At 49.0% G+C, this 24,172-nt stretch overlaps 9 protein-coding genes across 9 annotated transcripts; 5 read left to right on the top strand and 4 right to left on the bottom strand.

The window, feature by feature from the left end:
* Positions 1-2,669: 2,669 nt before the first annotated feature.
* Positions 2,670-4,986, top strand: BDR25DRAFT_275715 (laccase-1; the record flags this gene model as incomplete). The annotated part of the gene is made up of 9 exons (XM_033687508.1): positions 2,670-2,909; positions 2,956-3,060; positions 3,115-3,246; positions 3,301-3,353; positions 3,400-3,443; positions 3,493-3,843; positions 3,898-4,371; positions 4,519-4,672; positions 4,757-4,986. 9 exons carry the CDS (start codon positions 2,670-2,672, stop codon positions 4,929-4,931), a joined length of 1,728 nt encoding a protein of 575 aa, XP_033554877.1. The 3' UTR covers positions 4,932-4,986.
* Positions 4,987-5,271: 285 nt separating this feature from the next.
* Positions 5,272-7,837, bottom strand: BDR25DRAFT_365054 (uncharacterized protein; the record flags this gene model as incomplete). Its single annotated transcript, XM_033696870.1, has 3 exons — positions 7,810-7,837; positions 7,003-7,759; positions 5,272-6,951 (listed from the first exon to the last, which is right to left on the bottom strand). Coding segments are annotated over exons 1-3 (2,439 nt in total). The 5' UTR covers positions 7,812-7,837.
* Positions 7,838-8,079: 242 nt separating this feature from the next.
* BDR25DRAFT_365051 (GroES-like protein) lies at positions 8,080-9,378 on the bottom strand (the record flags this gene model as incomplete). The annotated part of the gene is made up of 5 exons (XM_033696869.1): positions 8,080-8,111; positions 8,171-8,281; positions 8,331-8,647; positions 8,699-9,256; positions 9,326-9,378. The coding sequence occupies 5 exons, from the start codon at positions 9,376-9,378 to the stop codon at positions 8,080-8,082; spliced, it is 1,071 nt and encodes a 356-aa protein (XP_033554875.1).
* Positions 9,379-10,688: 1,310 nt separating this feature from the next.
* Positions 10,689-11,559, top strand: BDR25DRAFT_365049 (alginate lyase 2; the record flags this gene model as incomplete). The annotated part of the gene is made up of 1 exon (XM_033696868.1): positions 10,689-11,559. Exon 1 carries the CDS (start codon positions 10,783-10,785, stop codon positions 11,557-11,559), a length of 777 nt encoding a protein of 258 aa, XP_033554874.1. The 5' UTR covers positions 10,689-10,782.
* A 446-nt stretch (positions 11,560-12,005) lies between these two features.
* On the top strand, positions 12,006-13,145 carry BDR25DRAFT_151913 (uncharacterized protein; the record flags this gene model as incomplete). Its single annotated transcript, XM_033683909.1, has 1 exon — positions 12,006-13,145. A coding segment is annotated over one exon (1,140 nt), but the record flags the coding sequence as incomplete, so codon positions are not given.
* A 210-nt stretch (positions 13,146-13,355) lies between these two features.
* BDR25DRAFT_348317 (uncharacterized protein) lies at positions 13,356-15,079 on the bottom strand (the record flags this gene model as incomplete). Its single annotated transcript, XM_033694394.1, has 11 exons — positions 13,356-13,382; positions 13,442-13,605; positions 13,641-13,703; positions 13,772-14,016; positions 14,078-14,200; positions 14,239-14,250; positions 14,286-14,333; positions 14,406-14,538; positions 14,577-14,879; positions 14,913-14,936; positions 14,989-15,079. The coding sequence occupies 11 exons, from the start codon at positions 15,077-15,079 to the stop codon at positions 13,356-13,358; spliced, it is 1,233 nt and encodes a 410-aa protein (XP_033554872.1).
* Positions 15,080-16,361: 1,282 nt separating this feature from the next.
* Positions 16,362-18,686, top strand: BDR25DRAFT_207568 (TRP-domain-containing protein; the record flags this gene model as incomplete). The annotated part of the gene is made up of 3 exons (XM_033684536.1): positions 16,362-16,680; positions 16,729-18,243; positions 18,301-18,686. 3 exons carry the CDS (start codon positions 16,362-16,364, stop codon positions 18,684-18,686), a joined length of 2,220 nt encoding a protein of 739 aa, XP_033554871.1.
* Positions 18,687-19,422: 736 nt separating this feature from the next.
* Positions 19,423-21,052, top strand: BDR25DRAFT_275706 (uncharacterized protein). Its single transcript, XM_033687507.1, has 2 exons — positions 19,423-20,517; positions 20,593-21,052. Exons 1-2 carry the CDS (start codon positions 19,820-19,822, stop codon positions 20,816-20,818), a joined length of 924 nt encoding a protein of 307 aa, XP_033554870.1. The 5' UTR covers positions 19,423-19,819; the 3' UTR covers positions 20,819-21,052.
* BDR25DRAFT_348315 (uncharacterized protein) lies at positions 21,036-24,155 on the bottom strand (the record flags this gene model as incomplete). Its single annotated transcript, XM_033694393.1, has 17 exons — positions 21,036-21,074; positions 21,131-21,148; positions 21,188-21,297; positions 21,343-21,594; positions 21,662-21,846; positions 21,879-22,112; positions 22,172-22,429; positions 22,474-22,903; positions 23,001-23,089; positions 23,150-23,196; positions 23,242-23,396; positions 23,426-23,465; positions 23,506-23,599; positions 23,661-23,689; positions 23,751-23,875; positions 23,907-23,920; positions 23,956-24,155. The coding sequence occupies 17 exons, from the start codon at positions 24,153-24,155 to the stop codon at positions 21,036-21,038; spliced, it is 2,319 nt and encodes a 772-aa protein (XP_033554869.1).
* Between the last annotated feature and the right edge of the window lie 17 nt (positions 24,156-24,172).

Here is a 24,172-nt window from a genome sequence, read left to right as displayed (position 1 = left end):
AGGTATATGTCAGATTCGTTGGTTGGAGTCGCGTAGAACTTCATTTCCACAGTTTCTTCATCGTTTTTGTGGAAGGCCCATCCCCCATACAATCCAAAGTTGGAGATGGCGGAGTTACTCGGCAGTGTCTCATTACTAAAGGTGAAGCCTACAGCCTCGAAGGCGTCTGAGCTCAGGTCTATATACATTGTTGGCTGGGACACCCAGTTCATCGCACGGTCGGGTGTGGCCACGAACTCCGCGCTGTCCTCGGTCTTGGTCACTAGAGATGTTAGCAAGAATTCCAGAACTGAGAATGGGCAGACCTACGAGAAATGTTTGCCGACTCAGATACGAATGATGGAGCACGAGGGCCAACGTAGGCTTGACCTTCACAATATGTGAGTGTCTTATCTTTTGGACGCCCTGAGCTGACTAACCATCTCCATAGAAAAGTTTCAGGCCTGGGGTCAGACCAGTTCCATAAGCATACAGGCTGAAGTTGGAGTTCTGAGATACAGCCTCACCAACGCACGTCAGGATCACTACGACTAAAGAAGCTTTGAAAATCATACTGAACAATACGAGGTTGGAAAGAGTGACTTGAAGACAGAAGGCGTTTAGGTGCATTCGCAAACTTGGAACATTGCGTTTCAGAGGGGGGACTGCTTTGATATACATCAAATGTTCATCGATTGTACATCAATTTCCGTATCAACCGAGGAGGAGGAGATGCGTCGACAAACCAGCGAAGGACCACATTCGCAGCTGACGAGTCGCACTGCACTAATCCATCCTAACGACAGGGCCAACTGGCCCAGAACTGATACTCGAATAGGTCATCGGACCCCTCTCTCATCCTCAGTGGTCAAGACTGCAAGGCTTATGCGTTGCCAAACTTCTTTTTAGATCTTCACATCAGCTACGGATGAGCCGGCAACGCAAGCTATCGGTCTTAGCCACTGAATAGGAAATAATGTATGCCCGGACTATCCTCCCTTGATAATATTCTCCCAGCTTTAGCCCCCTCTCTGACATGGACCGCCGAGCGGTCCTTAACAAGGGAGATTATCCTTGTCAGGAATTTAACTAGTAACAGATGCCCCATTTTCTGGTAGAGAGGAGCCTTGAGAAAATGGTACTCAGAAAACAAGCTGCCAGTGCATATAATGGTAGCGTTTCGTTCCTGCATTAGGGACTCAGAAGGCTTACGACGCGCCTAAGCTTCTTGCTCCACAAGAGCCGCCATCACGAGGCTTATTTCCTGGCGACGCAATTATTTCGTTAGGTCTCCCCTGGCTGACTACGTCCAAAAGGTAGCAAGAACGGCAGCCCTGTCCTCATCAGTATATTATGCTCCGTAACCTTACCAGAAAGCTGGATCCGTTCGGAGGATTCACGACTCGATTGGCGACCGAAGGTCGGCGCCAAGGCCTCAACACGCGGCCTCCACATCCTTGTTTCAACCTCCCACGTCCTGGCTTCACTTGCATCTCAATTTCCCCAATTCTCGGCTTCGCATGAAACTTGCAACAATATCAAGGTTCTCCTAGACCTTTGGTGATCCTCAATCGGCCCTATCCAGGACAAGCACTCTCGGCACCGTACCCGCATCTCTCCGCCACCAGGAGGTACAGGACCTGGTTATCACATATGGCCATCAGGGTAGAGCTAGAACACCCCACAATATCTCATTGTGATCGTTGCTCTGAATCTACTCTTCTCCAGGTTTTATTTTACGGATCTTCGATAGTGTCGTAGGAGAACATACTCCACTCCACAACCACGAATCTTGCTGACCACATAGGAATGCATCTTTCACTGACGACGTCGTCAGCTAATGTGAAGACAGGGTCATTCAGAAGACTGTCGTTCAAGGCCTCCCAACTAGCAACAAGCATAAACAGATAAGATCCTGCAAGATTTCCTTTTTGGGCTACCTCACACATACTCCGTGTGCAGTTTGATGTTTTCGTTTATTCTCCTCCGTTCTTGCATTGCATGATTGTCGATGTTCTATAAACAATATCCTAGCTCCCGCGTGCATCACACACTTTCTGTACCCTGCACTACGTTCTAACTAGAATCGGTTGAAGGATCCGCACGGAAGGGAGCCGCAATGATTCGTTCAGCGCCATCAATACGCCTCAAGTCATGGTGAAAGGCCATGCACCTTGTAGGAAATCACTAACTATGTAACCTCGTTGCAGCTATTCGGGACCGGAAACTGTTGGAGAGTCTACTACGTATGCATCACTTCCTTTTTTTGAACACCATTTAGGCTCTAGGCGCGTCTCACTGAGGTTCATCACATTGAATTGTTACAGTAGTCCCTTGTAGCCCATTTCTCCGGGCTCCCATCGGTCTTTACACATTCCTGGCCGTGTGATGGACCATTGAGGCGATATGTGGCACACTACCTACGCATGCAGCTGTCGGTCCGGTGACAAGTAGAACAACGATACGCGGCGCACAGTGTGATGCTCGGTTCTCTATCACGTACATTCGTACATCCTCCACACTCCGAGTCAAAATCGGCGACCTGGCCCTTCTACATATATCTTCAATTGTTGCTTCGTGAGACCTTCTTCCCCCACGTTCGCTTCTTCTTCTCTCCTTTGAAGGCGACTTTCGTTTATCGTTATATCGGTTATCATTCTTAAGCTTGGGCTATCATTACCAACGTCACCATGACTTTCATCCGTGCATTCTTTTTATTGTTGACAGCAGTTGCTGCTGTTCCTGCCCCTCAGGCCGAATCATCGAGCCCAGTTTCAACAGCCGCCGGAACTGCTACAATCTCTTCAGCGTCTTCGACTGCTACATCCGTCTGCTCCGGAAACACTGCCAGTGATCGTAGCGTTTGGTGCAACTACAGCATTGACACCGACTATTATACTGGTGGCCCAGATACTGGTGTGACAGTTGAGGTCCGAATTTCCAAGATGTCCTTTGAGGAAATACTGACAACTCCAGTACTGGCTCGAAGTAACTAATGTCACACTTGCTCCAGATGGCGTCGAGCGCATTGTCCTTGCCGTTAATGGGACTGTGCCCGGGCCCACACTCGAAGCGAATTGGGTAAGAAACCCTTCTTCAATAGATAGTTTGGGGAATTCCCCTAAGAACACACAGGGAGACACGTTGGTCATTCACGTCCAAAATAGCCTCACTAATAATGGATCCGGCATTCATTGGCACGGCATCCGTCAAATGGGGACGAATCAATATGACGGTGTACCAAGCATCACGCAATGCCCAATAGCAGTAGGTTTATTACCTTTTTGAATAAACCAACCAGTGATCTAACATATCTTGCAGCCTGGCGACTCTTTGACATATACGTGGAAAGCCACCCAGTATGGAACGAGCTGGTAAGGCCTATATATGTTATATACGGACTTAATGCTAAGTGCCTAGGTATCATTCCCACTACTCCCTCCAAGCATGGGAGGGAGCTTTCGGTAAGCTATCTACTCCCTACTATAACAGCGATGTCCTAACGTATGTCAGGGCCGATCATCATTCATGGACCAGCCACCGCCAACTACGACGAAGAAATTGGCACAGTCTTCTTGAACGACTGGAGCCACAGCACCGTAGACGCTCTCTACACCTATGCTCAGACTTCCGGCCCTCCACTTATGGATACTGGCTTAATTAATGGCATGAACGTGTATGGCGACGGAGGCTCCCGATACGCAGCGAATATTGAATCCGGAAAGAAATATCTGATTCGGCTCGTTAACGGGGCTATTGACACTCATTTCAAGTTCTCCATTGATAACCATAACCTCACGGTCATTTCAAGCGATTTCGTTCCAGTCACTCCTTTCAGCATTGATGTTTTGGATATCACTATGGGTAGGTCGAACCTCATCTGGAACATCTTGTACGCTTAACTAACCTTTTGTGAAGGTCAACGGTACGACATTATCATAGAAGCAAACCAAGATACCGCCGACTACTGGATGCGCGCCATTCCCCAGCTTTCTTGCAGCAATAACGATTCCCCCGATAATATTCGAGGCATCATCCGCTATGATAGCAGTAGCACTTCTGACCCCACAAGTTCAGCATGGGCCCAAGATGATGACTGCGTCGATGTTGCCTTGTCAAGCCTAGTTCCTCATCTTTCACAAGCAGTCGTTGATCCAACAGGAGATGATCTAACGGTAACTGTCACCACGAACGAGGAGAATCTGTTCAGGTGGCAGATCGCCCTTGAAAGCATGCAGGCACGATGGGGAGACCCTACACTGATGCAGGTCTATGATGGTAATACGAGTTTTGAGGATGCGGAGTGTGTGTATAACCTTGCGGAAGCGGACCAGTGGGTTTACTGGGTCATTGAGACGGCCATTCCAGTTCCACATCCCATTCATTTGCACGGTAAATCCCTCCTATCTTCACCTCCACTTTTTGATTTCTCACATCTGCCGAACCATCATGTTCGGCATGCATGGAACCAGCATTATCACGCCAATTGCTGCATCCACCCTTGTCATTTACAAAGCCCTGGCTAATAATAAGCTGCAGGCCACGACTTCTTCATCCTAGCGGCTGCAGAAAGCGCAAGCTACGACTCCTCCGTGACCCTCAACCTCGACAATCCCCCGCGTCGTGATGTTGCAAATCTCCCAGCTTCGGGGTACTTAGTCCTTGCTTTCAAAACCGATAACCCAGGAGTTTGGTACGTACCCCATCTTCGCCGATCAATGCCCCTCTTGAAGCACCTCATCTTATTATCTTGGAATTCTTTCTGACTTTGAACAAGGCTCATGCATTGTCATATCGGATGGCACACATCCGAAGGTCTCGCGCTACAGTTTGTGGAGAGAGCGAGTGAGATCCCAGCGTTGGTAAAGTATGATGTTGCAAATGCGACCTGTGCAGCTTGGGATACTTGGGTTAGCCAGTCAGGCATTGTAGAGGAGGATTCTGGTGTTTGATTTCTCATTCTGGGTTTAAAACGAATCAAAGGACAAGTTTAAATAAACTGAGGCGTCTGAAGGAGGCTAGGCACGCAAAAGCCAGGTAAACGTAAGGGTTTACAGTTTCGCAAATGCGCAGCTATGAAGTTCTGAGGACGTGTTGCTTTCTGTTGTATGTAAAATATCATTACTGTTCGGAAACGAGCAAAGAATCATCATAGTGATGCTTCGTAATCTTGTCGTCATTGTTTCTATGGGCGGTAACAGAACGCTTGCCTCAATTCCTTAGCCATCAACCACCTCAACTCCTATCCAATAATCCAGAGACCAAACACCAGTGCAAAAATTCACCAACCCCCTAATGACTAATATACTGAAACACAGCACTAACTTCCTTACAGCCCTCTTCCGTCTCCTGTCTGAGTAACAAGTCCTGAATATTACCCAATGGGCCCTTTACCCCATCATTAACAAAATGGTTCCAGGTACTGGTATCCCCGTACAGCATAGCTGGGGCTTTAAGCACCTGCCTCCCGTCTTCTTTCCTACATCTCTTGCACTTAAACGTGTCATGCGTGTCACTCGTAGTGTTATCTCTATACTGAAATAGCTCACGTAGTGAATCGAGGCTAAAGTGGCGTTCGACATCCTCCGCAGAGTCGACGACACATGATGAGAGAGATTGTTTATGAGATTGGCGTTGGAAGATCTTCTCTTCAATTGTTCCGGTTGCTATGAAGCGGTATACGAAACAGTCTTTTTTCTGCCCGTCACGCCATACCCGAGCAAGTGCTTGTTGGTCGGCGGCGGGATTCCAGTCTGGGTCGAAAAGCACAAGGCGATTGGCACCGATCAGATTGAGACCACATCCGCCAGCTTTTGATGAGAGCAAGAAGACGAATTCAGTGCCTTCCGGGTCGTTAAATTTGTTGACCAGCTTTTGGCGTTTACTGACGTTCAAGGTCCCATCGAGGCGAAGGCAGCCATAGCCACGCGCGCGGCAGAGCTGAGCGAAAACATCAAGGGTTTGTGTGTAGTTGGAGATGAGGACAATTTTGTCGTTTGTTTCAGCGCGGATGCGGGCTAGCATGCGGTCTAGAACAAGCATTTTGCCAGAGTACCAGACTTTTACATCGCGGTCTCGGCCTCGGGCGTCTTTGTGAACAAAGTCCTCTGGCAAGAGGTTGTCGCAGCCTGGAAGATCGGATGGTAGGTCGAGAAGATCCGGGTGGTTACAAAGCTTCTTTAGCAGACCGATGGCCTTGAGCGGTTGGCTACCTTTACCACGAAGCAAGCTCTTGATATCGGGAGATTGGATGAAGTGGTTGTACATATCCTTCTGGAATGGCGATAGGTTGCAAAAGACAACATGTTCGTACTTAACGGGCAGATACTTCGAGAGGATATCATTCGTTCGCCGAATGATGAATTTGTTTACCAGAGTCAAAAGCTCAGCCAGGCGTTCATCACCTTTCTGCCGGTCTGCATCTGTTCCGGCTGCGTCACGGCCACGCAAAATGGGGATCTCATATTGCTTGCGAAACTCCATCCGAGTACCAAGATAATTTGGATTAGCAAAGTTGAGCAAGGAGAAGTACTCCGAAAGGTCGTTTTGAATTGGTGTCCCGGAAAGGATGACGCGCTTCTGGACATTTAGACCAGTCAAAGCAGTGAAGGTTTGACTTTCGCCGTTCTTAAGTCTGTGCCCTTCGTCACAGAGCAATAGCCCTATCGGAGTGTTCTTCAGCTCGTCGACATTGATGCGGAGGGTTTCATACGAAACAATAAGAACTGGTCTGACCACAGCGCGGCCGGACGCAATGGACCACTGGCGCATTTGCTGGACCAACTCCTCTTTGGAGGCTTTTCCGTCGATAGCAAAGGGAGTTATAGCATCCTTCCCGAGCCATTTGACTAGTTCATCTGCCCAATTTCTCACAAGACTAGAAGGACAGGCGATGACGCATTTCTGAATTGTGGGTTTACCGGCTTCGGGAGATTGTTTCAATAGCGTCCACATCAAGGTAATACATTGAAGCTAAACACGTCAGCATGGCTAGAGAGGCATTGAAGACTATTTGGTGCTTACGGTTTTGCCTAAGCCCATCTCATCTGCCATGATACAGCCATTTGCCATTGGATCAATCAAGCCAGTTGTACAACGATACAAAAACTTTACACCCTCGATCTGGTGAGGACGGAGGACTTTGGCTAATCGTGGATCAATTACCACAGGTACTCTGGGGTGCTCTTCGACCTTTTTTTTTAAGCCCAAAATATCTGCTAAACTCTTGTGCACTAGCGGGACATCCAAGCTTTTGACATCTTCCTGACTCAGCTTTTCCACTACTTCTTCCATCTGCACCGGCCTGTCATCGATGGTGGGGTCGTATAGTACGATAGCAAATTCTCCGCTCGGGTCATGCAGCGGCTTAGCAACGAAAACCCGACCCAGCCGCATTCCAAGCAGCGGCGCTGGTCTGAACGAGTTGTACGATCCGTTCTCTTTATTAAGTAATGGAATGGTGAAGCGTTGTTTAAATGTGCTCTCCTTATCCTTAGGTTTGAATACCGGAAATCGGTTGATGTCTCGGGTGGCAAGAGCCAGCCTCTCATCGTTCGTGTATGTTTTGTCGCCTTCACCGTCCTCTCCATCAGCGCCAGCATAATTGACCTTCCTCCTTTTTCTCGCGGGCTTTAAAGATGCGCGTGTGGTTGTGGCAGAGCCAGGGCATTTAAAGGGACGATGTAGCCGTTCGGTTGACTGAGGTGTCCCGCCGTACAGTCGCGACGCTTTTTGCTGCGGAGTGCCGGCTTCGCCTGCCGCGAGTGCCTTTGAACGATGCCTAGGAAGCAATTAGTAGGGAGTTAAACATTCTGTGGGTATATAACGCACATGTTCAGGTTAAATAGCGTGATTTATGGTGGTATTCTGGGATCAAGGCGAGATGAGACGCGACAGGAAGCTCGACAAATCAATTGGGTGTCGCGTATTCACGTGCGCGCTAGCCTGTTATAGAATAGTGGTTTTTGGAGCCTTCCATGGCTCCATCGGTCTTCATTGATACTACCAAACTTCTCAGAAATATCTTAAATTCAACAATATACAGATAATAATAATAAACGAACTCCTTCCCCTTGCTTCTTTCTCCTTGCACCAGCCCGCTCAATCAAATACCACACCCATCCGTCCTTGAGCTTTATGAGAGTTCTGTTCGCCAGTCAACATATATTAGATTATCCCAGACTAGGAGTACTTGCCATCAAATCAATCATCTTTGGAAGTTCCTCTAGCTTGTAAAGCGTTAGGTGAGGTTTAATGTTGTGTTTCGCGCTGAACTCGATAGCAGGCCTCATATTGTAGCATGCTTGACTGCAGGTTAATTACGAGTAAGTAATTGATTTCATGAAACTCACTTCCGTTGTTTGAGCCCTTCACTCGATAGCGACCAAGGGCAATGTCCAGCGCATTCAACTCGAGTGGTTGTCTCGGAATACCAACAATCATCAAAAGCCCTAGGCCAGGCTTGATAATTGCTGGAGTGTCATCGTAAGCCTTTTTAGAAGCTGTAAAGTTTACAGCAGCATCAACACCACCGCCGGTAATCTCTAGGACTTTCTTCTGCCAGTCCTTGTCTGTCATAGAGTTGAAAACATGATCAGCACCACAATTCTTGGCTTCTTCCAGGGCCTGATCAGCGATATCGAGACCGATGACCTTGTAACCCATTGCTCTAAGCGGTGTGAGCACTGGCTGATAAGCTGGACGAGAAAATTTAACGTACTTTGCGTATTGAACCCCCAAATGGCCTAACCCACCGCACCCGATGATAGCCATCCATTGCCCAGGCTGGAGCCCGCAGTCTTCCACTCCATGGAACGCTGTAACTCCGGCACAGAAAAGCGGTGCGGCCGTTTTTACGTCGAGCTCCGGAGGCAGGATCATCGTGGCCCGCGCATCCACGCAAACATACTCTTGGAAATATCCATCTAATGTAAATCCCTGCATTTTGGTGGTTCCTTTGGCACAATACGCATTATGGACTTTCCTACATTGCTCACATTCGAAACAGCACTCTACCGCGCAAATAAATCCAACGTTGTCCCCAGTTTTGAATTTTCTCGCGACCTCGCCCGAACCCGTAGAGACAACTACCCCTGTTGCTTCATGGCCAATTGTTACTGGATTCTTCCCAAGGATTAGGCCCTGATCATTAGGTTCGAACAACATAATATCTGAATGGCACAGCGACGCGCAGGCAACTTTAACGAGTACTTCATGCGGTTGCGGTTCTGGAATCGGTACTTCGTTGAGGTATAGCTTATTGTCCCGGGCATCGTATCTGCCTTCAGTCAACAAAATCTCTTCTTCGAGATACTGCTCACTAGCTCCATTCTCGGGGGTGGCTTACTGCTGCGCCTTCATTGTCGTTTTAGTCGGCTTGAGATAATCGAGAGAACCCATTGTAAAGTATGAGACTTGTCTAACGCTTTCGTAAATCCGTAAGTTATTCAAAAGGGTCCACCCTCCGGTCCTCCGGCATGTTCATTTTATTTATTTAGACACTTGGTGAGGGTAACCGCGGGAAAGCACTACCGCTCACCTTCGTGAGGAAGATGGTTCCCGATAAGGGATGCTGGCCTCAATGACGCTTCCCCTCAGAATACTAGACACGAGAACAAACGCCATGAAAGCCTAGAAAATGAGATTAGGGGGACCAAGATATGAGTATGTCCTCCAACCCCCAGGTTCTCTCACCCTTACGTCCTGTAGTTCTAAGATCTAACCCTTGCGTAACATTACAGCATGAACCCAGTTCACCTTTCAAATGAATAAGCCGGAGACGGTGTGCTCTCTCAAAACCTACGCTCTTCGTCTCAACACACCTCTCCCACAAGGAAGGTGGTCGGTTTGTAACTGGCGTTTAGAGGTCGAAGCTCCACAACCCCGCACCAGGACAATGAGCTTCCCCGCGTGTCCGGAAATGGAGAGGCGCCTTGGACATTTTAAAAATCTCCGAAACGTCCTCTCTTCCTCAGAGCCGTGGTTGATTTCGAATAAGACCAATAATCGTTGCTCCATAAACATCCAGGTCGAGAGATAATCATCGCGTCCCTATATCACTAACACCATTTCAGGAATAGCGTCCTTATTTCATCTGTAGTCACCTTTCACCTTAAGCCTCACCACATTTACCTAACCTCGCCCTCTTCCAGGTTAAAGCGCCATATGTAGCTCAGCGCTTATCGATTTTTTACATTGCAAACTTTGCAAATGGTACGAAACATAGGGGCAGCCCGTTCCCTCATGTCACGTCACCTCAACTCACGCTTCTTCTAAATTGAAAAGTATCTAACGCTTTCCATACATTGATAACGCCGGAAATTTGATTGAATGCGAGAATCTCATCTTGGCTCGCTTGTCTAAGTTGGCCGCAACGTCGACCTCGAGTCTACGACTTCGGAACTGTGCCTTGCTTACTCAACTCCGATACACGAACCAGGGGTTGCCAGGTTGAGCAACGCGTGATACCAAGACTTCAGTTTGCTCCTCTCGGCGCTCAATGCTTTTGCTTAATTAGGAATCGGTCGTTTCATGTCTGGATTTCGATGCTCGGAACTCTCACCCTCGGGAGATTTTCTGGATATCGGATTGCCATCTATACCCCTTCGTACATAAATACACATCATAGTGAGACGGCCTCCTTATTGCAGTTCGATTTCGCTCATTTCGTCTCGATATAAGTATGGAAGGTTTCGCTGTCAGGGTATCTATAAACTTCTATCTACACTTTCCTTCAATTACATCTTGACTCTCTCCTAGAGAGAATCCATCTTTCATTCTCATTAACATCAAACACTACCCGGCATGACGTCCCTTCTTTCGAATTCCCTATTTCTCTTACTCGGCTCCGTACTCGCTGCTCCCTTTACTCCAAATCTCGTCCCCCGAGCCCTGAACCCTTCATGCGCACCCGGCGGTAACTTCGATCTCTCACTCTGGAACCTCCAACTTCCTACAGGCACCCAAGGCCACATTGATCAAATCACCTCCTCTACACTTAAAGGCTGTTCCGGGTATTCTACTTCCAATTACTTCTTCACTGACTCCAAAGACGGCGCTCTTATCATGAAAGTCCCAGGGTCGCCGTCGAGCGCTGGATGTGTGACGACCAGCGGAAGTAAACATTGCCGTACAGAATTGAGGGAGGTAAATCCATCAAGCTGGGATCCCAGGAAGCAAGTCAACAGGTTGAAGGCAAAGCTTTCAGTTCCAACGCCTGATGATTCGAAATACGGTACCGTAATCGGCCAAATCCATGTTGACGATAGCGTATCTTCCAAACCGGTTTGCGAACTCTTTTACAATAAAAACGGCGATATCGCCATGGGTGTGGAGCAGATTCCGGATGAGTCGAGCCTCAAATATACGGCGATTGGGAACGTCCCGAAGAACCAGACTTTCACGTATGAGATTAGGTACGAGGGCGGAAAGTTGAGTGTGGGTATCAATGGAGAGGTTTTCAAGACTTTAGGGACGGGGGGTTTGGAGAGTCCGAAGAGTTATTTTAAGGTTGGGAATTATAATCAGGGAGACTCGGCGTCGAGTGTGAGGTTTCTGTCTATCGATGTGGCCCACTCTTAGCGGATTTCTGGGGGTTTTGTTGCGGGATTGGCTTGTTGATTATCCCCTTCGGTTGAGCTCCATTCTTGTCCTCCATGATGGCACTGTTCTAGAAAATGTTCTTCCGAACGATATGCTATTTGCTATACGCTCTAGAAAAGAGAGCCGAACGCCTAATCAGGTTTAGCGCAACTCAACATTTACGGAGGATTTGTTCTTTTTAACCCGTCTCTAGATCCCCTACCAGTCTATGTGCACTTTGTCATCATTCATCGCATATCACTAGTCGACACATTAATGATTTGCATGTCGACACCTCTCCGACTTGCTTAATGCTGCAGCAACGCAATTCCATCCTGTCTATCATGAACACCCGCAACTTTACTCGTAATCTCTGGGTTACAACCGTCCTCCTTGTCCATTTACCGATATGTAAAGCAACAAATATAGATTCCAATGAAAGAGTAGGATGGACTTCCGCCCCAAACTCAAGAGGCACTATCGATATCCTGTGGACTTGCCTCTTCACGGTCTTTCTCTGCTGCTGGACCGCCATTCACCCCGGTATTCCCCACCCTAAGTCACTATGGTGGCAACGGTATTTAGACCGGACGATTTGCCTCCTAGTAGGCGCCATTGCTCCAGAAATATTCATTTACATCGCCTTCTTCGAGCGTATGGATGTGATGGTGATTCACCAAGAACCACCACCGAACGTTAGTTACAAGAAATGGACGACCGTCCATCGTTTCTACTTCTTGATGGGTGGATACTGCATTGGTTGGCATCCACCTGAGGAAGCTGAGATTGCAAGAGTTGGATACTTACGTATCGGCGTCCTTTATGAACTTCTTCGCGATGGGCGAATCGACCCTAAAAATCTGATTACCAAAGAAGACATTCTTGACAAAGGAAAAGCGGATGGCTTGGTAAAGACCGTCACACTTCTTCAGATTGTGTGGGTGCTTGTGCAGAGTATCGCACGCTGCATTCAACACCTTCCCCTCACCACTCTGGAGATCAGCACCCTGGCATATATACCCTGTGCGGCGATCGTCTTCGGCCTTTGGTGGAACAAACCATACGATGTCAGCGTGCCTACAATCATAGACATGGCGACTTACGCGTCGCCTCATTATCGAGCTGTTGAGACAGAGCAGTATACGATCATCCCGGCCACGTACCAAACTTACGGCATGGCGCGCCAGTTTCGAGATGCCGTAGTGTCTAGTTTAGTTCCAATTGGCTTTGGAGGGTGGGTCTCTGTCGTGGTATTCTTTCTAGTGGGATCGATCCACCTTGCTGCGTGGAACTTCTCTTTCCCTTCTCCCTTCGAGAAGTGGGCCTGGCGAGCCTGTTCACTCGTCTTGACAATTAGCATTCCATTTTCCTGGGTTCTAACTCGAGGGGTACTCAGGCTGGTTAGGCTCGTTTTGGACATGGGAGAGGCGAAGGCAATATGGCTCGCGGGAACAATCCAGGGAATCGGAGTAGGCCTCTATGTAATTGCGAGACTCTATTTGTTGGTTGAAGTTTTCGTAAGCTTAAGGGCGGTACCGAAGGATGCATATGATACCCCTGATTGGACTAGATTCCTGCCGCACGTATCATAGTCATTGAAAGAGAAACGATTTTTTTCAGAGAAGACGTTGTGTGAGCGTTGCGCCACTTGTGACAAAAAAAAAAAACGTTCTGCGCTGTGCCTCTGCTGGGTTCCTTCAGGCATCCATGCAAATGCGCATTTGCGCGCACAAGTTCGCGAAACTCGATTCCCTCGATAAACGCCAAAAAAGAAGAAAGGAGCGCAATTCGAATTATCATGTGTATCGAATTAGTGAGATATACTTCAATTTTAGTAATTCGAAGAATATAAAACTTGCTAGTCGCAATTTAACATGGCTACCATGGACCAATTTCCCAATAACCAAAACAACGGCCTTTGACAACTAAGTTTCAAGTCGACAAAACTCAAGATGGTCGAAGGACAACGTACTCTCAAGCGGAGTCCGAAGAAGAGTTCGAAGAGGTGAGTGATCTTATCGTAGTTCATTCGAATGTCAAAGAAGGCTGACGAGAACGCAGTCAAAACTCGCCAGCATTACTCGCATACTTATCTAGTCCAGCGACACTACAAGAACGCCTTGCTTCGGGAATATCGATGGCGGCTGATGAGGACGTAAGGAAGAGGGATTTAGAGCAGAGGATAGAGCAGTTGCTGAGTGCGATGCAGAACGTGGGACTGGAGGAAGAACAGAGGCGACTAGAAGAGCAACCTTGAGAGAGCCCGTGCATTTTTGGGGGTAATAGAATAGTTGAGAATAGCACGAGAGGAAGGCGATTGAGTGGTCTCTAAGGACTTGGATTGTAGTGCAATGTGTTAGGAGGGGATGTTGTGGCTGATAGGGGTTGCTGTGGCTGAAAGGTGATGCTGTGCCTGCAGGCAGGTGGTTAAGCGGTCCTTCATCCTCGGACGAAACCCTCGCCACAGCGAGGTTAAATCAACTTCTTTTGCCTTTGAATTCCTTCTCTCTACCCTCACAAATGGTCTAGTGATTGTGAAATCTTTGAAACCAACGAAGAAGTGTGGTTGTTGTGAGATCGGGCGAAAAACCCGCCGTTGATCAGCTTGAACCCCATTTGAAGGTCGTTTTCAACATTCATGCTGACGATAACAGGAATGTAAAATTACATGAACATCACTTAAGAATACGGCTTCGGGACCAGTCGTCATTGCACCGTCACAGAACCATGGAGTGGGAATATCTTCCATGCCACCGTGGATCATATACCCCAAACTTGACACACGCTGTCGTCAGGCCATAGAGCGACCGCCAATCACAAACTTCACAATACTAAAGGATTTCCACAAATCATGCGGGAGGGAGCGGTAAATTGAAGATGGACACGTAAAGCCAGGAATACAGGAGGAATAAAGAGCTTTGATTGAAGGATGTCGGTGGCTTAGAAGATACGAAATTGGAACTCCCGACGTCAGCGTGACTGTTGCGGAATCCGAACTCTAATCTGGTAAGCCTCACCTGCTTGAAGAAGCAGTTGCGCGACGAAGATGCAAGAAGAACTCAACTTAAAGACTCGTTTGGCCAGAACGTGCATGACAAAGAAGAGGTGCAAAGACTGGAGTTGATGATTGTTGGTTTGAGACACTCGCCTCACGCAGAACCACGGTTTGGGCGAGTCAACGCGAAGGAAGTTAGAACAAATGGCCATGAGACATTGACCCGCATTATTGCAGGTGCACAGCACGAATGACCACTGTGTCGGGGAGGAAATTAGCGAAAAGGTCGCCCTTTGGAGTCGTTTGAAGGAGCCTGCATTTACAGCTGAAGCCCACCACTGTCTGTTTACTCAGGGACAAGGACCAAAGTCGCGAGGACGTTCTAAGTTACAAGACGATGGACGAAACTTTTCGTTCAGTCTTACAGGTCTCACGAAACGTGGTGTGAAGGATCTTAGCGGGTACCTGCGTCCTTGAAGAAACTCTGGCCGGCGATGCTGCGGTGTTGTGTCGCTCGAGCAGCATTCTCCGGGGGAGCCCCGTTTTTCCTGTCACAATGCTACCCACGGATGGAAGCTGTCGCTGTCTTGTTGGGAGATCCACGGGTCTGCTGTCAGCATTCTTGGGCGGGTTCTTCTGCAGCGAGCCGTCTATTTTTGCACGCGACACAGCCACGCACCAAGACCGCACGCGACTGGTCACTCAAATCGCCCGCCGAAGCCTGCCTGCGCTTGGAAGCATCACTCAACCGCCGAAGATCACTGCTCATCCGGCAGTGTGACTGCAGAGCCGCTACTATATTAAACGATCATCGTGGTGGTGAGAGCGCTTCAAGGGCATCGATACTGGTGTTCTGGTGTTTGTGTTCAGAGCTGTTGCGCGCAAGCATCAGCGGTAAAGAACGCTGGGCGCCCATGAGTGCTGGCTCGTCGAATGGCGGATAGCGGTCCAGCCGTCGTTCAGGCTGGGAGCTAGCGGGGAGGAACCATGGCGGACGCCCTTTGCCTGGTCTCTCCTCGGCCACGATTGGCCCACTTTGCAGCGTCGCATTGCTCAGCTCTTGGGAAGTGAGTGGTGACCGAGCGCAAAAGCGAGGAGGCGCAAGCACTCGTGGCGCTGTCTGAGTGACCCAGAACTGTGTCGGTTTTAGTTCTTAAGAAGACGCTGGCAGGCCACGCAGCAGCAGGACCCGCTGAAACACTTGAAGGAAGGATTTTCTGGACGCCTCTGGACTTCATTCTAAGAACTATTCACCATTCCAACGCCGTGCGACCGTTGACAATCCTGCGCGTTTGTGCACCCGCTGCCCGGAGCGTTTCTCGAAATTACGAATCCCTTCCTCTTTCGGCACGTCGGCTCCCTCGCCCCTGCCGTCTTGGCCAGCCGTGGCTCAAACCCCAAACCTGCTCAAACACTCCCTCTCGACACACCCACCACCACCACCACCTCCTCTCCTCATCACCCATTCTCATCGGCGCTTCGTCGTCTGTCCCTCGTTTCACCTTCACTTTTTCCGTCGGTTCCACAGCTTCTTGCATTCTTGGCTCCTCTATCGACATCTTCACCTTCGCCTTCAGCGTCTTCAACTTCGACTGCGACTTCTACTCTACGGCACGAGAAAGGTTGATCCTGCGGCCCTACTCCGTTTAATCCGTCCATTTTCTCCTCTGTCCATTAACGATTGTTTCCTGTTTACGGCCCCCTCAAGGCTCGTTTAACCTATTTGTTTATCGCATATCTCTTAGGGCATCACAGCCGACCCCCCTTCACGGGCTCACCCGCCTCCGGGCGACCACACATATCCACCATGAGAGTTCATAGCACGTATTCTACAATGCTCGCGCCCTTCCTACTACTAGCATCCATGCCTCTAGTTGCCCTCGGTGCTGACGTCCTGAAGACTGACGGCTTCAGCTCCTGCGCCAGCAACTCAGACATCAAAGTAAACAGGCTGGACATCGAGTTCGACAAGTCCACGAAGAAGATTACGTTCGATGTTGCGGGCTCCAGTAGCAAGGAACAGAAAGTCATGGCAACCTTGGTTGTCAACGCTTATGGCAAGGAAGTGTACAGGAACAAGTTCAACCCTTGCGACGAGAACACTAAGGTGCCGGATCTGTGTCCTGGTAAGTTGCATGTTTTTTCCTATCTTGACGTATCACTAACAAATTTAGTTCCGAGTGGTAATTTTGCAGCCAAAGGAACACAGAGCATCCCCGACTCGTATATCTCCCAGATCCCTTCCATCGCCTTCAACGTCCCCGATCTCGACAGCCAGGCTACACTAGAACTCACGGCAGTTGATGGCGGCCAGCAATTGGCGTGTATCACATCTCAAGTCAACAACGGAAAGTCCCTTTCGGTTCCAGGAGTTTCCTATGCTGCCGCTGGTATCGCTGGTGCTGCCCTCGTTGTTTCTGGCCTCTCCGCCCTCGCTAGTGCTGGCCACGCCGGTGCTCCAACACACAGCCCAACCTTCACCGAAGTCATGGGGTGGTTCCAATCCATGGCTCTCAACGGAATGATGAGCGTGCAATATCCTGGCGTCTATTCCAGTTTCTCAAAGAACTTTGGTTTCAGTACTGGACTGATCTACTGGGAGGGCATGCAAACTTCAATCGATGGTTTCCGAAATAAAACCGGTGGCAACTTGACTGAAGATAGCGTCAAATATCTGAAGACGGCAACCCTCGTTCATACGAATCCTGGAAACATTACCAAGCGAGGTCTTGACACTGTCTTTCTCTGGGGCCGCGACGAACTGCAAACCCAGGTCAACGGAACCCAGAACAGCACCGGAGGAGATGACAAGGTCCAGCACGCCGTGAAAGGGATCCAAGGCTATGTTGAGGAACTTAGCATTCCTGATGGTAATACTTTCATGACAGTGCTACTCATCTTTGCCATAGTCATCGCCGCCATCACCGTCGGCATCCTTCTCTTCAAAGTCATTCTCGAGACCTGGGCGCTCTTCGGAAGCTTCCCCAAACGTTTAACCAGCTTCCGTAAGCGGTACTGGTGGCTCCTTGCGAAAACCATCACCAACTTGATTCTTGTTCTCTATGGCATCTGGACTCTATACTGCGTGTACCAGTTTAAGAACGGAGATTCCTGGGCTGCCAAACTTCTTGCTGGTATTACACTAGTCGCTTTCACTGCCATTCTTGCCTTCTTTACTTGGAAGATCTGGAGCATTGCCCACAAGTTCCAAAGGATGGAGGGCGATGCCTCGGCTCTCTACGACAACAAGGAAGTCTGGAGGAAATACAGCATCTTCTACGAGAATTACAAGAAGAGCTATTGGTGGATCTTCGTCCCAGCAATTGTCTACATGTTCGCCAAGGGCTGCGTAATTGCTGGTGCTGACGGTCATGGACTTGCTCAGGCCGCCGGCCAGCTGATCGTCGAGTCTCTTCTTCTCATTCTCCTGCTTTGGGTTCGTCCATTCTCTCTCAAGTCTGGTAACTGGATCAACATCGTCATCCAAGTCGTCCGTGTGTTGTCTGTGGTCTGCATTCTGGTGTTCGTCGAGGAGCTTGGCGTTGCACAAACCACAAAGACAATTACCGGTCTTGTGTTAGTTGTGATGCAAGCAGTCTTGACTGGTCTCCTGGCTATTCTCATTGCTGTCAACGCCCTCATCATTTGCTGCCGCGACAACCCACATCGCAAGAAGAGGAAGGAAGCCGGTAAGTCACACTTCTGTTTTCTCTCCAAAGATTGTCATACTGATATAATTTTAATAGAGAAAATGCGCGACCTTGACAATCTGACTCCTCTCGACGCCCGGAACTCCCTTCTCATGGACCCTGTTGAATACAAGAGTACCTCCGTACCCGCTCCATTCGGCACCCGCGGTGGCTACGATCCAGTGCCCCTTAGCGAACAACAAGTCGGACCCAGGGGTACTCGACGGTTCCAGGAGGGCCAGGAACACCTTCTAAGCGAGGCGGCGAGCATTGACGGACAACGAAGCCACAGCCATACACGAAGCATCAGCGGGGATAGAAGTCAGAGCCCGCCAGTTTCAAGGGCACCACGACTGCCTGAAATTGATTTAGGTGTTCAGCAAGGTGGATACCAACAAGGTGGATACGCTCCCCAGGGAGCATACCGAGGCAACGCATACTAGATACTCGAAACTCGATACCCAAAAGTAATTCGGATTGTACATTTTTTTTGGAGGCCGGCATCAGCCTTTTGGTAGTGTATATGTCACATTTTGTGTGCTTGTGGAACATTGTGGGGTAAAGCGTCTTTTGCTTCAAGGTTTGGAGAGGCATAATTTTACACATCATGGGAATGGACGGGTAATCTAGAAACCCGGTTCCCCTACGACACGAACGTCTTTCATTTTCCAGTTTTCGGCTGTGTGCAGTCAGCCTTATAGATCTCAGACAGAAAGTTGTAATTTACGAAACGTCGGCCAGTGGCCCGCGCACAAGATAAATTCTGTTGGTAGAGACAATAGCATTCGTTATATTACATCCAGACCTGAAACTCGTGCCTTGGAGTAACGTCATGTGTGTCCCTTCTCGAACCTCTCCCCACGTGGAAATCTCAACCTTGGAAATAAGACGCCACGAGTTTGGATGATCTTACCCAGATCCCGATCAAAGAATCGTGCTCAGAGATACGCACAACCAGGGCGTTGGGAATTGCCCAGATAGCAGATATTGGCCCAGGCCCGAAGTGTGAAGTTGTGACGCCACCGCCTGCGCCAGTCAATATCGCTGGGTCCGTTCTCGCCCTTTCCGATAGCTTCTGTGGGCCTTGTAACATGCTGGCATGCCCGACCCCCGTACAAACTCCCTAAAACACCGAGTCCGTCGACTTTTATTCCTGCATCCAAATCCTATTTGGGAAATGTGATAAGAGGTGCCAGCCTTGGCCAAAAAGACTGGCTGCACAATAGTTCCTGCGAATTTTGTGGCAGGCTGAGGTTTGGAATCTCCTCATCACCTTGCACTTTTCTCCGTGGAACTCTTGTTCTGGGTTTTCGATTCCCTAGTGATGAGATTGCTACGTTTTTGAACAGAGTCAACGCGTTGACGCTGCCGTTCTTTCGTGTTCTTCAGTGTACTCAACCTTGGGTCGAGCACGATTTGACAGCCCAACATTATAATATTTCTAGACCGTTACGTTTCACACTGAGATCTGTTCGAAATTCTTTCCGCTACGCTACGAGTCTACTGCTCCCCTTACAATCCCACATTTTCGTTCTTTCCATACCAGTACCCAGTCACTCTGACTACAGAGCAAGCAATGTGGTTCACAATCCGCACGATCACAGCGCTATCCGCCCTATTACCCCTCGCCCTCTCTACTTCATCCCCGAAACGCGGACTCTGCCACGTCCCCTCATCGGAGCACTCCACCGACGACAAAATCTGGATCTCCACCCCCGGCTCAGACCTAAGCTGGTACTACAACTACGGTTACGAGCCCTCAGCCGCCTACACCAACAGCAAGCTAGAATTCGTGCCTATGCTCTGGGGCGCCTCCGAAAAGGACGTCGGCACACCCTTCCTGGACTCTGTAACCGCGCAAATTAATGGAGGATCCAAAATCTCCTACGTCCTCGGTTTTAACGAACCCGACGGTACCACATTCACAGGCGGATCCAATATCTCTGCTGATCTCGCAGCCTCGACGTGGAAGAAGCAGATCGAGCCTCTGAAAAAGCTGAATGTATCACTAGGCGCTCCGGCGGTGACGGGCTCGCCGAATGGGTTTACGTGGTTGGAGAATTGGCTTAAGGCGTGTGATGGGGGTTGTAACCCTGATTTTATCCCCGTGCACTGGTATGGAAATTTTGAGGGTATGGCGAGCCATATTGGACAGGTTATGGGGACATATCCGAATATGACTATATGGGTGACGGAGTGGGGATTTCCGAACCAAGAGCTGCGGGTGACGCAGGAGTTTTATAATATTAGCACGCAGTGGTTCGATCGTATGGAGTGAGTATTGCCCTCTTTCTCTAATACTTGCGCGAGCTGTAGGAATGCAGGAGGCTGATGTTGAGGTGCTTGCAGGATTATCACGCACTATTCGTATTTCGGCGCGTTTCGATCCGATGTCTCGAATGTAGGGCCAAATGCCACAATGTTGACACAGAAAGGGGAGTTGACGGATATCGGTTCTTGGTATCTGGGTGGCGTGGCGACGAATAATATCCCTAAGAGTGATGCGGGACAGATTGCAAGATTCGCAGGTTGGAGCCTTGTCGTTCTGGCTGCGAGTGTGTGGATAATGTTGTAGTAAGAATGGCGGACATTTAGGCGACACGATGTCATAGAGGATTTGGCTTGGTAAAGGAGTTAGTGGGCTAGTACGTATGGAGCATCCTTGGGCATTGATGCTTACGGGCTAGGGGAAAGAGGCATTGGAATAGATGATGCTTCTAGGTAAGCTTTAATTCTACTGCTACACGACATCTGCCTCAACCAAGAGCCTTCATTCTTAGTTCACACCCAGTCTATTCATAGAACAAACTGACAGTCTTTTCCTGCATACCCTATGGGACGTGAGTGATATAATCTCCTTGAATGTGAGAAAGAATCCTTAAAATACCATTCCTGTAGCCAAAGCCTATAAATCCCTTCCTTCCTACGTAGATCAAAACCTAACCCAAAAGGCCCAAGCGCCATTATCTCGCAGCAGGAATCTTACATCCCCAAATTCTAGATTCCAATTTGAGAGAAAAGGGTTCTGAGAATAATTTGAATTCAAGGAAGGTTCTTGGACCTTTTTCCTTATCGTTGGTTATAAAGGCGTGAGGAAACTCAAGAAATTCCTTAAACAAATGAGCTGAGAGTTATTCTGAGAGATAATGAGATATTTCGGGACAAGAAGGTACTGGAGAAAGGACAGAGAAGGTTTGGAAGCATTATATGGTTGCACAGTATAATGTGGTGTTACCCAGATGATGTTATTGTAGAAGGTAAAGTGGTGAATATATGGCCGCAGACGCGGTTCGAAGGATGCATACGACTCCAAAAACATGATATCATAACAAGAGTACAACAAATAAAATTCTAGGTACAGAGGCAGACACACATGCAAACTCCTTAACAACATGTGCACCTACCTGTACATACACACGCAACTCCACTCGCTTTATATGATAATGGAAACTACTATCACTGCTCTTTACCCTCTCCAACGGCCCAAAACATTTAGTAATTGTTTCTCCCTCACTGCCTTCGAGTCCGAAGTTGGAATCACCAATTGCTGCAGCCCCAGGGGGACGTAGCGTTTGAAACTCGGCTTCTTTGGCCCCTTTCGCTCTACGGATTTGGGACAATGTGCGCGCTTGGACGCTTCCTCATGATACCCTGGAGGACGACGGGTGGAAACGATCACTGGGTCAATGGCCGACATGAAGGTGTCTCCATATTTGCCCTTTGTGGAGTTAAACTCATTAGGTTCTGCTTTTTCAGACACATTTGACAGAGGTGAGGAGGGAGGAACGCTTTTCATTCTCTTTGCACTCATGATCAGTGTCCTCCAGAAGTCTGGGTTTTTTTGTTCTTCCCCGGCGCGGTATTCTCGCCTTTGGCGTTATCTGTTTTCAGAATGTTTTCAAAGGTTGTTGCTAGGGGCGGGGGCGACGGCGTTGCGGAATCCACACTACCTATAATATGGAATCCTGGAAGTAGAAGTGTATATATACCGAATTGTCTTCCCCAGCGACATTCGCTCGGGTAATCACGCATGTTCCAGCAGCCTTTGCTCATCCCCGACTCCCTATTCCCTGATGTTTCATTCTCGGAATTATCTGATGAACCTGAACTGTAGTCGTGGATCGAGCTTTTTCTTCCGCTCCTCCTCCATTGGCCCCAAGCCTTCCAACCTTGGTAGTCGAACTCGCTAGCGCAAGCTCGATGGCGGTTATTTCTCCTCGGAGTCTTCACTTTCCGCCAGTTCTTGACAGTCGTGTTGCCAGCGCAGAAGAAGTGCCCGTATTCAAGACAGCGCCGCGTGACGTCAAGGGAGTCGGTTCGTTGGCACTGGTGGCATTGCCAAAGCCACTGGAGGGCGGATGGTGGGAGAGGAACTTCCGGTTCGGGTGCTGGATAGCGGTGTATGGATTTGGAAGGAATATAAGGCAGTGCGAAGGGATTGTGGGGTGAGAATTAGGAGAGAGGGATGACCACCCGGAGGGTTTGAACCGCGTCGGGTAGATTTTCAGATCATGATTTGGCGATGGTTTGGGCAATTTCGTGGCGGATTCCTGATATATACTGCCTTGGAATCCTGAATGAACGTGTTCGATACAGTGGTGTTCAAAGAGCAGATAGTTAAGTCGGTTCGTGAAAGAAGGGCAAAGTCCGGGTTTCTTGACTGGATGTCACGAATGCGGAAGCGCTATGTACATATACTCTTAATCATCAAACTTGGGCCTCTTTAAAGGGAAGGAAGAAAGTAAAAAGAGGAGAACAGGCCATATCGCGATACGGCGAGCGAACCTTTGTTGAGGAACCGGCGACATCGTAATGGGATGCTGGATGATGTCGTTTGTCCTCAATCCTGGAGGACCAGCACTCGATCGATATGGCTACTATTCAAGGCTGCAATTTCTTTGTCAACGGATGCAGCATGTGTATCTTCTCATCCGCTTGGGCACAACCACATGTCTATTAGTGTTGTTGATTCCGGCGCCACGATGACGATTTACACACCCGTGCCGATTCCCACAAGAGCGGCCCAGCCCAAGGATATAAGCGCTGTGAGAAGGTGGGAAGAAGGCAGGTTGTAGAGACGCTAAAGTCTTTGCCCAATACTGGATCGACTAGAGACAATGATAGAGATGTTTGATGGGTATTGAGTTTGTTGACTTTAGAATGACAAAGAACGGAGCCTGACAGGTGCCGGATACCTTACCCTCGTAGTGACATCGCGAAGGCTCATTAGTGTCAGTCAAATAATGCATGTTGGGACTTCACACAGAGTGTTAACGAGAAAGACTTAATCTGTTCCAGTCGCTTGCAAAACCCGCTTCCCCTTTCGTGCAAATATTTCGCATAGTCTTGCAGGTGTCTTTCCAAACGATCCAATATACTCCGTCTGCCTAATCTAAACCGCGTCCATTTCTAACCACTCCGCTTCCAGCTGAGGCACTGCTGTTGGCTTGCTCTGATCCCCATTCAACTAAAGCCCTTAAACAAGATATGGAACGGGGATGATCCACTCCTAGAACGCGTTGTTGAAGCTGTGCACATTCCCTTATTAGACTAATAGCTTCAGCATTTCGGCCTTGCCGTTTCATCGTGTAGGCAAGATTTCCTATGCTGGTAAGTGTATCAGGATGATCCGCTCAGAGCTTCTTCTTGCTCGTCTCCATCACTTCCACCTCCAGCTCTTCGGCAGCGTCCCATCGGCCTTGATTCCACTACGTTGACGCCAGATTGGCCATGCTGGTTAGTGTATCAGGATGGTCCGCTCCGAGCTTCTTCTTGCGAGTCTCCATCACTTCCACCTCCAGCTTTTCGGCAGCGTCCCATCGGCCTTGATTCCAGTAGGTTGACGCCAGATTGGCCATGCTGGATAGCGTGGAGGGATGGTCCGCCCCGAGCTTCTTCTTGCTCGTCTCCATCACTTCCACCTCCAGCT

Source organism: Lindgomyces ingoldianus (genome assembly GCF_010093535.1).
Source record: "Lindgomyces ingoldianus strain ATCC 200398 unplaced genomic scaffold BDR25scaffold_1, whole genome shotgun sequence".
Classification (NCBI taxonomy): domain Eukaryota; kingdom Fungi; phylum Ascomycota; class Dothideomycetes; order Pleosporales; family Lindgomycetaceae; genus Lindgomyces; species Lindgomyces ingoldianus.
Note: the sequence above shows the minus strand (reverse complement) of the source record. Positions and strands in the feature narration are given on the sequence as shown.